Genomic DNA, 17,786 nt, shown 5'->3' on the forward strand with positions numbered 1-17,786 from the left:
GTAATCTATCTAACCTGTGATCTCTTTATAGATATGTTTGGATTCGCCACCACACAGTGGATTCTTATTTGAATCTCAAATAGTTTATTCGAGTGCTTAAAACTTTAACATCAAGCCCTAAAGTTTTAAATGACAATTTTCCAGAAAAATTAGTTTAAGCGAGAGCATTAATTATACAAGCGCACCGTAGAACCACTTGTCTTTTCCCCGAGGACAGGGCTTGGCCTTTTTTATTTAAAGCTTCTTTAATTAATTGGAAGATAGTGGCCAAAAGATTATTAAAAAATGGGGAAATTAATTTTAAAAAGGTCCTACCGGGATTCGAACCCAGGTCGCTGGATTCAAAGTCCAGAGTGCTAACCACTACACCATAGAACCACATGCCTTAGTTATAACTATTATAATATTTCAATAGTTTCTACAACAAAAGTGAGAATAGAAATAAAGCTATCAAACGGACCAACCCGTAATAGAGTGGATCCACCCATAACGGACCAACCATTTGATGGGGCAGGGTGAGCTAACCCGTCTACTTGGCGGGTTGAGAAATTTCCAACCCAACCCAATCTAAGGCGAGTTGCGGGTTTGGCGAGCTAACCCACGGGCCCATTAATTTTTTTTTAAAAAAATAAAAAATATTTCATATTTTCAACATTTTACTTCGAAAATGTTTTATTAAGCAAATGTACATAAACATGTATTTTAAATATAAATGAGCACAGACGAGTACTTATGTGGGATGAAAAGTACTATTTTTATTTTAAAATTATAATAAAGAAAGATAATAAATTGACAAAAAAACTTAACTTGCATGTGTTTCTTAACCCGCGGACCAACCCAATCCCGTCACGGGCCGACTCGCGCGGGTCGCGGGTCTAGACGGGTCGGCCTGCGCGACGGATTTAGGTTGATAAAATTCTAACTCAACCTGCTTAAATTATTTGACGGAACGAATAACTCAACTAGCCCCACCCAAATTGACAACTCTAAATAGAAGTAGAGAAGCCTATAGTATGTTGTACACGAAAAGGTACGAGTATGTGAGCTACTATGCATGCCAATAGCAGCCAACTTTAAATTAGAATCGGTATGACTTTGATAGCACGAGAAAATTTGATGGTGGGTTGACACTGTTGATTTCAATATTTATTACCATAACAATACGTTAAAGACTCCCCTTACAACTTGATCATAAAACAGAAAGATTGATGTTGCATCGCAATAGAACAGACAAAACTGTGAGCCTACGTATACGAGTCCAACGAAATCTTGAACTAGTTAGCGGCCAAACCTTCCCGATACAGCCTTAGGCACAAAGCTGATTGAGTTGGAAGATTTTTCAAGTCTGCGCAAGAGAAACCAATTAAATATATGGTATATTTATTGATCAGAGAAGAAAATATTATTTAATAGAAATGAGGAGAAGAAAAAGTGCAAAGAAAAATCATATGCATGCACCTAGAAATCTCCTCGACAGCCTTCATCACTTGCTCAGAACTAGTTTCCAGCACCTGCCCTCCAAATATGATTTCATCAACAATGGCATGCATCTGCAAATCAACAGCACATACTAATTTAGAATCATGAAATTTTTGAGATTATCTTACAACAACTTCAAGGTAACAATGAACACATGAAGTGAGAAATTGTACGAGTTTATAGTTCATAAACCATAAATATGTATCAGAAAGGATAACCCAAACCGTAGCATCTTTGTTAATGCCCTGCTTGACCGTGAGAAATTGACTTATAAGCAAGAATGGCATAGGTAGACACTACTAGAAGTAGAAGGTTTGGTTACAAATCAAACAATAAATGTTACAAGGCTGCTTATACTGCCTTTGTCATATTCAAGCAAATTATAACCATTAAGATTGCATTATTCCATTTCATAATTTTCCATCTTCTGATCCATAAACCTATTAGTTCTCCTTCCTTCTACTTTATACAAAAAAAAAGAAGTAGTTTTCTAATCTAATTTCTCCTGATTTCTTTTGAAGTACATTTTCTTTACTTGGAACACAAGCTTAGCATTTCAAATATCAGTTACATGCTAAGATATATGCTTGAAATGAGGCAAATGTGCTCACAGACTCAGCTAGTCGAACTGATTCAAGGTGTTGCTGATAAAAATGCAAGCAAATCTCTTAGCTAACTACTGTACCTTGTTGAAGTTAAACACTATATCAAGCTCACAGACATTCTTGAAGCATCTATCCATTGTCTCCACAAAGACTGCAGGCAATGGAATTCATATTAGGTAGAATAATTCTATTCATGGACATGTTAGACGTTCCTAAAAATATGATAAAATGAACGTTAAGTATACTACTTGAACTATTTAGTATCATAGAAACCTCTCACACAGTTTTTCTAGAGGAGAAAATCACTAATTTGTGCAGTTAACACTTTGCTTTCACCTTGAATGAGGTCGAGCATAGCAAGTTCATTTTCACTATTGTCAAACACGAAAATGAAATAAAGCGTTGCAAGGTGCTTGTAGACCAACCTTGTACCCTGCAATGAAACAGAAAAGCTCATATGATGACATTCACATAAAGACTTGCAGCGAAGATTGAGACCTTTTCAGGAACTACTAATATCTCTCCAAGAAACGATGTATTTTGCTCTCGAGCTCTCCAATCCATCGTGAACATAATTTATTATTGGTAAAAAGATCGAGTTCCTAAAGAATTAGCACCCTCAATTTAAGGAAAAAATTGCAAGGCAAGAACATGTTTAAAAGCAGAAAAATACTGGGCCGAAGATTGCATCTGCTTCGACGAAATTGCTGACATTGTCCGGTCTTCCAGATAGAACTACAACAAGGGGTGCAAAAAGATTGGATCTTTTGTTGGAATTAGAAGCGGAGAACGTACGGGAAAGGAGGATGTTCAGAGATTGGGGGCCTCCTGACCTGCGAAGACGCTGCGGATGAGCTCCTTCTGTTTCTCCGGTGGCTGGCGATGAAACAGGAGCAACAAGAGAACTCGATAATAAGCCCGACGAAGATGACAAGGGAGGAGAAGAAGAGAGATTAAGGGACCTGGAAATCGTAGAACTTGAGGAGGCGAGGTTTTCCCTGGGTGTTCATCACGATCACCGCGCGAATCATGGTCGCCGCCGGTCACCAGCCGCCCAAATCCAAAGCGATCGGGTCGAGACTTGCCCCAATTCGCCTCATTGGCGTTGCTGTTTTCTGATTTAAGAAACAAAAACAAAACATTTTTTCGCTGTCGATGTGTTTGATCAGATCACGGCCGTTGATGCGTTTGTGATCCTCCGTCCCATTACGGATGGTGTCGCTGTGCAGGTCCACCGTGACGGCCGCCTCCAGATCCGTCGCCCCCTCTCCAAAACCCTGCCTTCCGAAACCCGCGCCATCCCGAAGAGCTGCCGCAACTCTGAGGAGGTGAATCGACGCATTCTTCCGATCTTGTTATCCTGATTACTTCCGATGTGAACTCTCTAGGTCGATGGCGGGAAGCGCGCAGTCGCTGATGCCGCTTCACAGCGCCATCGCCTCCCCAGCCATCAGCTTATTTATGCTATATGTTCTCCTGCATATTGGCATTCTACCCTTGCAAGGCTTTGAATAGATTGATCTTGATTTCAAAGCTGGAGTTCTTGTCACTGGTCATTTTGATGATAGGTTTAAACAAGCGCATCCGACCATGGCTTTGAAGAGCACAACAGAGGAGGGAATACGTAGACATTGTTATTTCTTCTTCTTTTGCATGAGAATTAAAACCATGGTCTATGACTTTTCGCTGCGATCCTGTCCGGAAGTAAGCGGATTAGGGTCCCTGGCACAACTACTCCGACGATTAAGTCAAAAACGATGGTGGCGCAAAGATGACAGCAAGTAATAACGAGTAGAAGGAGATACATATGTGTGCGCGTAGCTATGCAAACGGAGAATGATCCCCTTTTATAATGTCCCTCACATTCTCCGTATAAATGAAGCATTATCCTACAATCAATTAATTTGTCTCATCATTATACTTATATTGTATCCATCAATTACATTGGTATAGAGAAGGTGTATTGTGTAAGTATCTGTACATAGATACAATCGTTTGGCAAACCAACATGTTGTATTAATGACAATAAATGAGTTTTTAACTATTAGCTAGAAGATGGGCTTCTCAGAGAATCCATTTCTATAAATAGCTTAACTGGGTCGTAATGATATCCTCAAAGGTAGCAGAGTTTTATAAGCGGTTTAGCAAGTCAACATTGACTCTTTTATGACATGTCCGGTTGACAGGACCAATCAGGAGAAAAAACGGGGAGCAGAGCCTGAGTGTGTTAGGTCTAAGTTGAGAGTAAAGCATTAGGACATTGAGAGATTGTCTGATCGGCCCATCGAAAGAGTGGGAACAGAGCCCTGAGAATTCGGTCCTAGCCGAGAATGGGGGCCACCAATAGCCTTTCTGATCTACAAGGCCGATCTGGAGAGAGGGGAGTTGAGTCCCGAGTGAGTCCGGTCCGCCTCGAGAGTGGGCTCCACGGATAGCCTTTCTGATCGGCAAGGTTGATCAGGAGAAATGAGAGCTAAGTACCGAGTAAGTCCAGTCCACACTGGGAGTGGGATCCATAGAGAACCTATCCGATCATCAGGGTCAATCGGGAGAGAGGAGAGTTGAGTCCCGAGTGAGTCCGGTCCGCACCGGGAGTGAGGTCTACAAAGCACTTGTCCAATCGGTAGGGTTGATCGAGAGAGAGGGGAGCTGAGTCCCGAGTGAGTTCGGTCTAGACTGGGAGTAGGGTCCATAGAGAGCTTGTCTGATCGATAGGGTCGATCAAGAGTGTGGGGCCCTACTAGGCCAATTATTCGGCTCTCTGACCCACCGTGGACTTTAACTGTCACCTATGCAAGTTTATTAACCCCTTGGCCCCTCAAGATGACTCTTTCCCTATTCATCATATCACAAACCTCTTCTTCAAGTCTAATCGAATGAGGATCATTATCAACTGACTAGACACTATCTTAATTTTGTCTATCTGATCGACAATTTGATACATTTTCGTTAAGTTTACTTTTGTTGTCATCTTTCTCAAAAAAACGAGATGTCAGGCCTTATAAATGTTTGATAATGGGAAGTGATATATTTTGCAAGTGTCATAAATGCATAGTAAGGCACTGTGATATAGGTGAGGGAGTATCATGGTTATGATTCATCTGTCACATCCATCATAAATGCTAATTTCTATAGTGCTGTCACGTGGCTCATCCACGTCGCTAGTCATGAGAGGTTTGCTGAAGAGATGTTTGACGGTTTGAATTCAGTTGTCTCCCTAATCGAACGATGGTGATATTTTAGTTTGCTTTTTAATCCAAGTAATCAGATGGTGTTGTGGCAGCTTAGAGTAAATGCTCATGTGTTCATCTTCTCCCGTTGCTCTTGTTGTCTTTCGCCGGCTACTTTTTCTTCGTTTTCGTTCCTCCTTCTATTTTCGCTCTCCTCCATAAGTTTCTGGCATTTTTTCTTGTCTCCTTGCTATGATTCTATGTCCCTTGAAACTTCACTGTACATCCCCTCCCTATGATACACTATCATGCTCTCAGATATCAACAACGGGGAGCTGAATCAGCTTAAGCTAACTTAAGACAATCCGACGAATTTTCATATCATCATTTTCAACTTCCTTGATCGTCCCAATCTTCCTCCTCCAGGACATGTCACGTTTTTTAGGAATCAATTCTTAGGTAACCTTAGGGGCTGCTTGTTTGGGGGGTTTGGAATGGGAATGAAACTAAACTTGTGCTTGGTTTGGGGAAATGAAGGTGGGACCCACGGATTCATTCATCTAAATAGAGGAATGGGTCATTCCCCACTAATATGAGGGGTATGGGTATTATTCCCATTTCAATAATATTTACAATCATTCTCATATCCTTTCCCATTCCCTTACCCGAACCAAGCGCCCCCTTAGTTTTCCTATCCTTGGCCGGCCTAAGGTTTCTTGTTATATGGCGTGTACCCCCGGCCACTTGGGTTCTTTGAGCCTTTCATTCCTTTATTTTGGCCACGTAGCATTTTCGTACTACCAACTGATTTCCTCTTACTTCTCTCACTTAACCTTCTATCGAGAACTTTATTTTTTGATAGGTGAAAATGGCCATCCGAAATTCATGCAGTGCAGGCCTTCCTAAGATGACATTATAGGCTAAGGGGCATCCGCTACAATAAAAGTACTTCGTCGAGTCCTCATAAGTGGCTTGGATCCCAAGGAGATGACGAGCCTGATTTATTCGAGCGGTTGTATCTCGTTGCCTATAAATCCATACAAGGCAGTTGTCATAGGTTGGAACTCACATTGGTCTATTTGCATTTTATCAAAGGCTGCCTTGAAGAGAATATAGATGGAACTTCCCGTGTCCACGAAAATGTGCACTACTTCATAATATACAATAATGGCTTTGATGATCAAGGCGTCATCGTAGGGAAGCTCCACTCCTTCAAGATCCTAAAGCTCGAAACTAATTTGTGGGCCCTCCAATTACTACTGGTTGGAGCTAACCACATGAATTTCCAGTTATTATTCATGGGTTTTTCATGCTCTATTGGAGTCTCCATCAGTGGATCCTTGTAAAATCATACCTACTCTTCTCACTATTGTGCTACTTTAATTTCCCTCTTGTCTGGTTGACGTAGACGCCCTGGCATAATGTGAGGTGGGAAGATTACTGGATAGTGGTTGTATGTTAGCTGGTTTACTAGCTAATCCAAGACTCGACACTATTTGTCTAAGTAGTTGCGGAGCAATCTAGGGAGGTGGCTGTCCTTGCTCAACCGCTTGGCGACTATCCTGAGCGTACTATTGACACTCTTGAGTATTGTGTGTCATGGTCCGATGGTAAACTCAAAAAGTAGGGATCCATCAACACAACTCGACAAAGGATGTCTGAGCTACTTTCACTTGCTGCACAACTCTTCCTCGTTGAGCCCGGGGCAACTGAACCAGGGGCATGGGAGTTGGTCGGTGCTCTTTACGTTGCAGGGGAGCTTGAGGATCCTTCCACCTGGTTTGAAAAGGAGGGACTAGGTTAGGTGTTTCCTTCTTATAAGCGAATTGAGCTTTCTTCATGTTGATGTATTTACCCACCCCGCCTAATAAATTATCGAAGTCTTTTGGGGGCTTTCTTGCCAGAGAACGAAAGAAATCCCTGCCCAGGAGCCTTTGTGAGAAAGCGCTTATCAGAATTTCAGATAAGGTAGAAGGGGCATTCATAGTCACTTGGTCAAATCTCTTTATATAGGTCTCCAAGGACTCCTTTGCTCTCTGCTTAAGAGCGAATAAACTTAAGTTGGTCTTATGGTACCTCCGGCTACTGGCGAAGTATTGGAGGAAAGCCTTCATAAAATCCTTAAAGCTGGTGATCGAACCAATAAGGAGTCAGTCAAACCACCTTTGTGCCGAACCAAAGAGGGTTGTTAGGAACACTCGACACTTGACACCATCAGTGTATTAATACAGCAGGGCAGCATTCTCAAACTTGCGGAGATGATCCTCGGGATCGGCAAAACCTCCATATTCTCCGATCAGCAAAGGCCAAAATCGTTTGGGTAGTTTATCTTTTAGGATTTCTTGTGAGAAAGGTGTTCCCTATCGCTCTAGCGTGCTGACACTGGCTGGGGCCTTCCCCCATTTCAGATCCTCAGGGGTGAATCTCTAGTTAAAGATCCCTAGGACCACTTGGCTCCAAGATAGCCTTCGGTGGGCATTCAGTCAAATGCTCGAGGAAACTTCATTGGCTGTTTGGACTTGGATCCTCACTCAACAGCAGGTGGTTCTTCAAATGGCGTGGCAGATGTAGTGGATGCTTTCGAAGGGGAAGGAACTATTGCATGTCACTTTTGCGTCTGTGCTCGTGCTTTGTACAGCACAAGCAAATCGATATCTTCTTGCGACAAAGTGATAGTTACTCTTCTAGTGTCATCCATCTTCACATTCCGAATCAGGCGAAGAGTTTCCCACAGACGACATCAAATTTGATCTTGTGTGAGAGCAATGAGGATGGACCGTCGGTGATGTGGCGTGTAGATCACTGGCTCCAAGAACTCCTATGAAGAGAAGGAGATCGTCAGTAAGCGGGCCAGGTGATCCCTGGCGCAGCCGCTCCGATGATCAAGTCAAAAACGATGGTGGCGCAAAGATGACAGTAAATAGCAACAAGTAGAAGGAGATGCGTATATGTGTGTGTCTTTGCCAACAGAGAATGACCCTTTTTATAATATCTCTTACAATCTATTCATTAATGAGGCATCATCCTGCAATCAACCAATATGTCCCATCATTATGCTTTTACTACATCCATCAATCACATCAGTATGGAGAAGGTATATTGTGTAAGTAGCACATAGATATGATCCTTTGACAAACCCATGTGATATACTAATATCAGTAAATGGGGTTTGGGGCCGGGAGGCCTTTTGGGCTATTAGCTAAAAGATGAGCTTCTCAGAGAACTCATTTCTTTATATAGCCTAACTAGGTTGTAGCGACATCCCCAAAGGGAGTAAAGTTTTATGGATGGTCTAGCAAGTCAACATTGACTCTTTTATGGCCTATCCGATCAGCAAGACCGATCGGAAGAAAAAATGGGGAGCAGAGCCCCAAGTAGAGTATTGGGGCATTGAGAGATTGTCCGATCAACAAGGTCGATCAGGGGAGTGGGAATAGAGGTCAATTCAAATATGGTTCGAGCCAAGAATGGGGCCCATGGATAGCCTTTCCAATCGGCAAGGCCGATCGAGAGAGAGGGGAACTGAATCCCGAGTGAGTCTGGCCGCGCCGGGAGTGGGATCCATGGATAGCCTTTCCGATGGTCAAGGCTGATCGGGCGAGAGGGGAGCTAAGTTCCAAGTGAGCCCAGTCCACGTCGGAAGTGGGGTCCACATAGAACCTGTCCGATCGACAGGGTCAATCGGGAGAGAGGAGAGTTGAGTCCTAAGTGAGTATGGTCCTCGATGGAAGTGGGGTCTACAAAGAACCTATCTGATCGATAAGATCGATCAGGAGAGAGAAGAGTTAAGTCTTAAATGAGTCCAGTCCACATCGAAGTGGGGTCCACATAGAACATATCCCATCGATAGGGCCGATCGGGAATATGGGATCCTACTAGATCAGCTGTTCAACTTTCTAACCGTAAACTCCACTTATACAAATTTATTAACCCCTTAATCTCTTTGGACAGTCGTTTTCCAATCCACCGTATCACTCTTGAATTCAAACAAAAGTAAGCTGATTGTGGTTTCACCGTGATTTGTGTGACGTTCATAATTGTACGATGAACCGACAAGGCACCCGTCATCCATTCACCAACCCGCAGCATTCTCGCAGTCCTCCTCCATGCTCCTCCGAGTTGTACGGAATAATAGATTTAATTTAGGATATTCGTATGATTGAACAAATTAATAAAAAAAATTGTATGGATGGACAAATCATATGAATGAAAAAGACTCGATTAATAAAAAATTGTAGTTTATATTTAAACTATAGGATAATATGATTGAACAGGGCTATGGAATAATATGCAGGATGCATATGTCATGTTTCATTGATTTTTCACTATTTTTCCTTAAGTTGGACCATCACGTTTATAGCGCATTGATGTCACAGAAATAGTTATTTAATCCGGTCATCATTTTTTTTTTTTTTCGCAAAGCACTCGATTAATCAGGCGCATAATAAATTTCCTTCCGTAGAAAAACAATCCTGGAACACCGACTACCATTCAAATTTATGCTGATGAAAAATTTCTATCAAACCGAATCAGTAACGCAAAAAAACACCATTCCTTGTGTTTGATAAAAGGTGAATGGTATAATTGAATACATTTCATTCATCAAACAATTAAGGCTGAGCAAAACAAGTTCTTAGCAAACAAAATGACAACCACCACAGTCGCCGGAATTGAACAAGTTCTAAGGAAGAAGAAGAAAGAAAAAGTATAGGGAAAAAAAGATTGGAACAGAAGGTGAAATAATTTGTTGTCAAAAGATGAATCCAAACAATGTTTGCTGCATTCAACCCTCAGAAACAATTTCATGAATCTTTTCGCTGATCTCTAGATCTTCAGATCTAACTGCCAGCTTCATTGCAACCTGCTTGGACCCATCAATGCCAAACGACACTCTAACAAGCACCTTCACATTGCCAAGGAAAATCCCTGAGAGCAAGCATGTGTGTGACCTTGAGTTGCTCGGAACAACATCGGTTCCCTGTGAAGAAGTTGAACATGGTTGGTTTTTTTCTGTGGTAAGATGGAGTGCATCATTTGGAAGAAGACTAACCTCACAAGGTTGCATGCCGAGAATATCTATAACTGCCTTGACGGTTTCTGTCAAGCTCTCTTTCACACCTAGGCCATACTCATCAATGCGCTCGTTGTCAGGGTCCAAACTTTCCCAAGCATTTTTGAAGTTGGAGACTCCCACCTTCAGCATGTAATCAGCTGCGACAATTTCAAGATCTTCGAGCTGGTACTCATCTTCAACACCTTCTTCCTCTGCCTCACCTGTAGCTGGATCCACCTGATGATGGCACAAGAGGTGAATGGTTGAATTTATGCCAGTGACACATGATAAATAAATAAGCATCCAAGCACTACTGAAGTGTGCTGATCTTAATGTGACTACATAACTAACATAAAATCTAAACTACACGAAACAAAGGAAAGAGCCTGATGATCTCATTTACTCAGGAAGCTGTAGTCGGATAGGCAGTATCTTCAATCTTACTAAAACTATAAGCAGAAAGGAATGGAAATTTTAATGAGATTTACAAACATGCTTATAATAACATCCCACTGAATTGAGTGGTGTGACAAACCTCCTTAACCACAAACTTCAGGAGATTTGAGAACTTTCCCGTAGCAGGAACACCTTCTGGCTTTTCAAAAGCGACAAAAGTCTGTCCTGGCAAATCATACGGTAAGGATCGTAGTGGCTTTGTTGCAACTTCTGAAAATTCCTCTGCTTCAGATGCATCAACAAAAACAGTAACCTGATGCAAATGAAATGAAAATAAGAATATTGTAAAATTGGCCATCGCTAGTTGAGTAACTATTTCCTAAATAAATACTGACCATCTCGAGCAATTGTTCAGTAATGGTATTTGTGCAGTTGTATTGGAATACCACATGACTATCAAAGATGTGCTTCACCACATTAACAGAATATTCAGTCTCCGCTTCGGTCAACTCCACAGGTGCAGATGACTGAGAAAACAAAGTGAATAAGCAATATCAATAAAGATAAGATATCACACTGAAAACAGCTATAAATAACCTTGAAAAGTTTTCCAAAGCTGGCAAACTCGGGGATGGATGAAAGCAATTTTTCATATTCATCAATGGCAGAAGTGGGAGCAGTGGGAGCAGCCCCTAAGCCAGCAGGCTTTTTACCAGGAGCTTTTTTCTCAGCAAGAGGTTGTGATTTTATCTCCTTGGGAACACAAACAAAATCAAAGGGTACTTCTGATGCCACCTGAATTAGAAAAAGGCAGTAAATTAAGTAGAAGAAATAGTTATCATGCTTGGCAAAAACATTATAGTGATGATCATACATAATTACGCAAGCTAGTTTCTAAGTTGACAAGTGGCACATCCAGGGGACCGAATAAGAATTCCTTTACTTCCTGATCAGTTTCAGCGGAAGGATCACTTCCTAGTGTGTTAAGATAAAGTGTAGCTCTGTCCCTGACCTACAGACAATAGTGATAAAAAAGATTATTTCCTCTTAACAATAGAGGCAGCAATGTAAGAATAACAATGAACCATAACTAAGAAATGAAGGTATGGATATGAATTGTACCAGTGATCGCACTAGCTGAAAATTTAACCATTAAACATATAATTCTTTTTCATAGGAACTTAGTGTTTTCATAGTGGAACCATTTTGAAAAATAGTGTAACTCGAATCAGAATTGTAAGTGAATGAAGAATATCAAGAAAACACTTTAAATATCACCGAAAGGGGAGGCACTTATAAATTTTACTGATTTCTGTAGAACCAAAATTTACCACATTTCAAGAAAAGAAAAATGAGTTCTATGAGCCACTAATAATCTTAGTTAATATAATAGCAGAAGTTACCTCATCATCACTATCAAATAGGCACCGTCGCAATAGAACAAATATACGAGGCTGCAGAAAATAACCAAAGCCGATAACAAGAAGTGATCAATTATAAATAAAAAGAATACTGTTTTCAAAAAACTACAAGTTCTGGTACCTTTAGTGAATCTACCATAGCACCAAACTTTGCCAAGGTGCTCACAGCACAGGCTCGGACAGTTGCATTTTCAAGTATCACACGGTTATAGATATAGCGAATATATCTACTAGGATCTGAAGTCTTTGGGCCTTCATTTCCAAGAAAGTGAAGAATCTAGTAGAAAGCAGAAAAAAAAATCAACTCAAGCAAATGAACATGGCAGAACATCACATGACAATTACCTGAGCAGACAGATATGTAAATTCACAGTCCTCGATGAATTCACATAGGTGGAATAAGCCGATTTCTTTTGCTTCAGGTATATCTCTGATAAGGATGACTATTGAATCAACAATTGCTTTCTTGTAGTCAAAGCCCCCTTCTTCCCGAAGAATGTTGCTTAAGAAATTCATCCTAGGAAGTAAATTGCAAAAAAAAAAAAAAAAAAGTTTGCCTTCAATAAAGAAATATCTAACAGAGATGATAAAGTGATGAGGAATTTACTTACAGAGAACGGTATTTAAGGGGGAATTTCAAGCACAAAGATCTTATAGCTTCTACAACAACAATCTTGAACTCATCTGCAATATCTGACATGAAATTTGTTATTTGTTTCATCAGGCGATCTACACTTGATTCATTTCCAGTTTTTAGAAGTGTAGTTATAGCAAGGGTAGCAATGCTCCTGTTTTGGTCTGAAATTAGGCTCTCCATATCAATGTTGCAATTTGTAACTGCTAGAGGATGAGTATTAGCAACCTGCAACAGTTTACTCGGGCTCAACAATTTCTTTGATAAATAAAATGAATAACTAACCTATGAATTGATGTTAAAGGGACTATGAAAGTAATAAGATATGCATGTGTAGCACAGGATAGATCAAACTTGGAATATATGATTGTTAAAATATGAAATGAGATTTTCTGAGAATTTACTTAGTATCTGTTATTTGAAAAAGATAATAAATTTTGATTACTCTTACCTTATTTAGTGTTCTAATAGCTGCAAATCTAAGAACAGGTTTTGATGAACTCAAAAACAACTGCAATACAGTGATTGCAGGGGTCAACTCTCGACTAGTGACACCACTCAATTCTGTTATTGCTCTTGCAGCCTCAAAGACAACCATCTCAGCTTTGTGCCGCAGACTAGATTCAAGGTAGTCAAAAAATGGGCGCTCTCCTTGTGTGTTAGCATTTGACTCTCGAATTACCTGGGAAAAAATGTCTAGTTATAAAATCTTACATTGTTTACTTTAACCTCAAGTCCATGAAAATACCTGGCTAGTGTATCTCATCAATAGGCACTGAGCTAAAGGTGAACGCACTGATCCTTTAGTCAAACTAGTAACAAGCTTTGTGACAGCGAGGCGATCATTTTGTCTAATCTGCAATTCATAAAAGCAATTAGCAAAAACAATATAGAGATTATGTCAAAAACTCTAATATATTTTTAAATCTCATGTATGCATGATACAAAGATTAACAAATCAATTGAAAGCAAATAACCAATTAAAATTACATAAGACCCGTCATCTCCAGCAACTCAAAACAATTATTCTACTTGTGCTTTCTATCTTTTGCATGCGGGTGAACATATAATTCGTAAATAATGAACCATGGTGATGTGCATGCAAGTCAAGATGCAGGCACCTTGTAAAAGAACTAAGTAACACACCTGGTGTAGAAGTGCAAGTGCATGAAATTGCACAAGAGCAGCTCTTGATTGAACAGCTTCTTGCACCTCATTGCTCCATCTCTTTACAATTTCTGGGTTTGTCTGTATCCATATTTGAAATAAATGTCGCAAAATGAAAGTAAACCATGGGCATAACCAAAAGCAATAACATGATACCTGAAGCAAGTGAACTGCACTAACAAGAGCCGCACTAGAAACAACAGGGTTTTTGTCAACAATAGCTTGCTTTAAGTATCTCTCAATTTGAGCAAGAAGAGTGCTATCAGTAATTCTACAAAGGACTCGAATGGCATTGGCTCTATACATATCAGTCTTACTATTCATATCCTTCATCAAAGAGCTTGTGACAATAATAACCTAAACAGAAGAGGTAAAATAGCAAATCCTTGGTATTATTGACTATTAATATCCTAAAACTTTTCAACGCAGATTACAGACAGTCTACCTCATCTGCAGATGGAGAGAGTTCCTTAATCATCAAATACACCATCCTCCTAAGCACAGTATCCTTAGACTGAAATAGTTTTGTAACAGCAAAAAAGACACCTGTTGCCTCAACCTATAATATATAGAAATTAGCAACCATTTTGAACATAAACATAGCCGGAAAAAAATAGAAACTCGGTTGAAACAGGAAAGAGTAACAGGACCTCACCTTTGTAAATGTCTCTCCTTGATTAAGCAAATACAGTAGCTTAGTGATCACCTGTGGGTTTGTCGTAAAAATTAGGAATAAAGCATGTGGAATAATCTAACACTATTATATAGGCATATGAGCCGCAGAGATCTGGAATGGGTACCTGAGAACATTTTCTGGCATCGAGTTGGGGATCGTGGAAAACTCTCGCCTCTTGTAGGACAGCCCCTTTCTCAATACCATGAAAGGGAGAGTATTCCTCTGCATCAAGAGTAAGATTTGGAGATCATTATTCCTTTCCAAAGCACATAAATACCAGTTTGAATCTAAGTGATAAAACAGGTGAGTTTCAATCTCGTTATCTTCCTCCAACGGAAGCAATACTAGCGAGATCTAAATACTAAATCACTTCAATGCACGAACCACAAGGTCAAAGGGAAAACAAATCGCTCAACGACTTCAGATCCACTATAAAAAAAACCCGACAAATCTCGTGAAGAAAAGGCATATTTCTTTTCCAAAACGGATCTATATCGAAACCTGCAGATCTCCATACGGTAGATCGTGAGATATCATCACGGCGCGATGATTTCAATCAAAATTGGTAAACTCGAAGACAATAGAATGAACGATAGAACATGAAATAACCAAAAAAAAATGAGGACTGGATATGACCTTCCTCGTCGTGGTCGTCGTCCTTTTTGACGAAGGGCTGAGCCATGCCGGAGTCGCGAGATCCGATGGGATCGACGGAGAAAGGGAAAGAGTTTTGGAAGTAGGAGAGTGGTATCAAGGCTCGGCCGAAACGATCGAGCGTTTATGTAAATGAACCGGGTCGCTGAGTCTGTAAATGGACCGGGGTGCAACCGGATTGTTAATAACAAAATCCAACCCTTCGCTACCGCTTAGGCTTAGCCAGCAGTAAAATTAGAATTTTCTCGTCCGTAAATGGATCTGATTGAAGCGGATGAAGTAAATAACAAAACCCGACCCTTCGCGATAAGTCTCCGGACATCGCGGACGATCGCAAATATTAGTCTGCTGTAGTCTAGCTCATTTGCATCCCTAATAAAAAGGTGCGAGAAGACTTTTCCATTGATTTGCGAGAAGAGAGTCGAGGGAGGAGTAAATGAGACTCGAAAGGAGAAAATGTCATATGGTAAAATGAAATTGCTAGTAGAGAGATTAAGTCGAAGAAGGAACTAAATTATTAGTTATCGTTGCGCACGTTAGGAAAAACATGTGGTTTAAAATCTTTTAGTTTTTTTCTTTCAAAATAAATACGAAGCAGAAAATTATAGAAATAGAAAGAAGAAGAACTTAAGTATACGAACTCAGTCGATTTTATTTATTTCGAAGTCTTCAACGATTCTTATTTTAAGATCTAGATCTCATGAATTTATATATGAGTAATCCATCAAATACTTCCTCTGGAATCACTGGGAGAAGAGATTGAGTATAATAAAATAATAGGAAAAGTGTAACATGTTACATTTTCCTTTATGCAACAATTAAGTACAATAATGAAACTTCATTACCCAACACTAGTACTTTTAACGGATCGAGTTCGGTATTAGACGGCTTCTCAGTAACAGTCGGGCGTAATAGTATCGTAGCATAGTAACAGTACGAAGTCAGAGTATTTGGAACGTCAAACGAACGCATAGAAACTTATAGAAGATATGTGTAAGAGTTGGTGGTCGAGATGCTCTTTTATTGAGTGTTGAAGGTGTCTTTCATAGCACTGGAGGCACCTTCAATCCCAAAAATTATCCCGACAAAATTACTTTTTATTGTCAAGGAAGTCTTCTGTGTTATCCGAGTGAAGGAGACTTCCAAGCTCCCGAAGATGCCTTCCATAGCTTGAGTCAAGGTGCCTTCCGTCGCCTGGAAGGCGTCTCGGGTATTGTTCACCCAAGGCACTTTGTACTCCTTTTGTCCTGTAAAATGTATTAGTCCAACATAACAAATAATAACTTGTAAGACAAAGTTAGCACGATAAAAATAGTATTAATTAGTTCCTGTCCTTCCAAGACCATAAACTAATCAATGTCTCAGTTTAATGATCCAAAATTGACATAAACTGAACTGATTCCTACTGTCCCCTCAACCAACATGCCCTCACTGAGTCACTCTCCTCTAGCGACTTACCTCCACTTACCAAATGTCAAGTTACCTCCTTGACGTCCAATCTGACCCACCAAGTCTTCCTGTCGAAACCACACATCCTGACTTCATCACTCGGGAATCGAACATCCCGACCTCTTGCTTGAATCGCACATCCGGACTACAGCTCATCTGAAATCAAACATCCTCGACATTCTCTAGTGACTTACCTCCACTTACCAAATGTCAAGTTACCTCCTTGACGTCCAATCTGACCCACCAGGTCTTCCTATCAGAATCACATATCCAGACTGCTTCACTCGGAAATCAAACATCCCGACCTCCTACTGGAATCGCACATCCGAACTTCAACTCATCGGGAATCGAACATCCCGACCTCCAGCCAGAATCTCACATATGGACTTCGTCAATTAAGAATCGCACATCCTGAATGGACTTCCCACCTGGTGTGTGGTTTTCTTGATCGGTCAAGTTAGTCAGCCCTGCGCACTCAGTAACAAGGTTAAATTAACAACACATCTAACTTTAATTCACTTGTCATTCATCAAAATTTAAATTTGATCATTGGTGTCAAATATACCAACAATCTCCTCCTTTTTTATGCAATGATAACTTGGATTAAAGTTAAAAAAAAATATGCAAAACATATATAAAAATGATTTTAAGAACAAAAATGAAAGAGTTAAGTTTATTCTCTTGATTATTTTAAGGATTAAGTTTTTCATATTTTTTTTATTTTTTCTTACTTAAACTCTTACCCCCCCCCCCAACCCCCCCCCCCCCCTCCCCCCTCTTTGGCATTGATCAAAAAATATACATATACAAGCATAGCAATTAAAAAAAAAATTAAAGTAAGCATAAAAATTTATAGGTTTATTGTATGAAGGAGTTAAGAAAAATTTTTAAAGTATTTTGAAAATAATTTTCAAAAGTTTTGAAAGGTTTTCAAAATTTTAAAAATTAAATTTTACAAAAACAAAGCATTTTGCAAAGCTAAATTTTGTAAGAATTTTTCAAACTATTTTGTAAGATAGTGTTGGGGTTGCAAGGTTGTAAATATAATCTATCTCACATTGAAAATATATGGAAAAAAATCA

The 17,786-nt window shown here is 39.9% G+C and overlaps 2 protein-coding genes and 1 non-coding gene across 4 annotated transcripts; all 3 read right to left on the minus strand.

The window, feature by feature from the left end:
• Positions 1-306: 306 nt before the first annotated feature.
• On the minus strand, positions 307-378 carry TRNAQ-UUG. The gene has a single exon. It is a non-coding gene; the product is annotated as a tRNA-Gln (tRNA).
• A 694-nt stretch (positions 379-1,072) lies between these two features.
• On the minus strand, positions 1,073-3,208 carry LOC121989841 (AP-3 complex subunit sigma-like). 2 transcript variants are annotated; one of them, XM_042544135.1, is made up of 7 exons: positions 3,047-3,208; positions 2,918-2,960; positions 2,758-2,819; positions 2,421-2,517; positions 2,165-2,235; positions 1,459-1,550; positions 1,073-1,345 (listed from the first exon to the last, which is right to left on the minus strand). In XM_042544135.1, the coding sequence occupies exons 1-7, from the start codon at positions 3,113-3,115 to the stop codon at positions 1,279-1,281; spliced, it is 501 nt and encodes a 166-aa protein (XP_042400069.1). In that variant the 5' UTR covers positions 3,116-3,208; the 3' UTR covers positions 1,073-1,278. The 2 variants fall into 2 exon arrangements, with proteins under 2 accessions (XP_042400069.1, XP_042400070.1); XM_042544136.1 differs by lacking the exons at positions 2,758-2,819; positions 2,918-2,960; positions 3,047-3,208 and adding an exon at positions 2,583-2,751.
• A 6,606-nt stretch (positions 3,209-9,814) lies between these two features.
• On the minus strand, positions 9,815-15,391 carry LOC121989842 (coatomer subunit gamma-2-like). Its single transcript, XM_042544137.1, has 18 exons — positions 15,238-15,391; positions 14,726-14,823; positions 14,581-14,631; positions 14,371-14,484; positions 14,082-14,282; positions 13,905-14,006; positions 13,507-13,614; positions 13,210-13,440; positions 12,736-12,986; positions 12,470-12,641; positions 12,246-12,401; positions 12,107-12,157; positions 11,578-11,715; positions 11,301-11,498; positions 11,099-11,230; positions 10,843-11,016; positions 10,305-10,544; positions 9,815-10,232 (listed from the first exon to the last, which is right to left on the minus strand). The coding sequence occupies exons 1-18, from the start codon at positions 15,281-15,283 to the stop codon at positions 10,038-10,040; spliced, it is 2,658 nt and encodes an 885-aa protein (XP_042400071.1). The 5' UTR covers positions 15,284-15,391; the 3' UTR covers positions 9,815-10,037.
• Between the last annotated feature and the right edge of the window lie 2,395 nt (positions 15,392-17,786).

Source organism: Zingiber officinale, chromosome 6B, assembly GCF_018446385.1.
Source record: "Zingiber officinale cultivar Zhangliang chromosome 6B, Zo_v1.1, whole genome shotgun sequence".
Classification (NCBI taxonomy): Eukaryota; Viridiplantae; Streptophyta; class Magnoliopsida; order Zingiberales; family Zingiberaceae; genus Zingiber; species Zingiber officinale.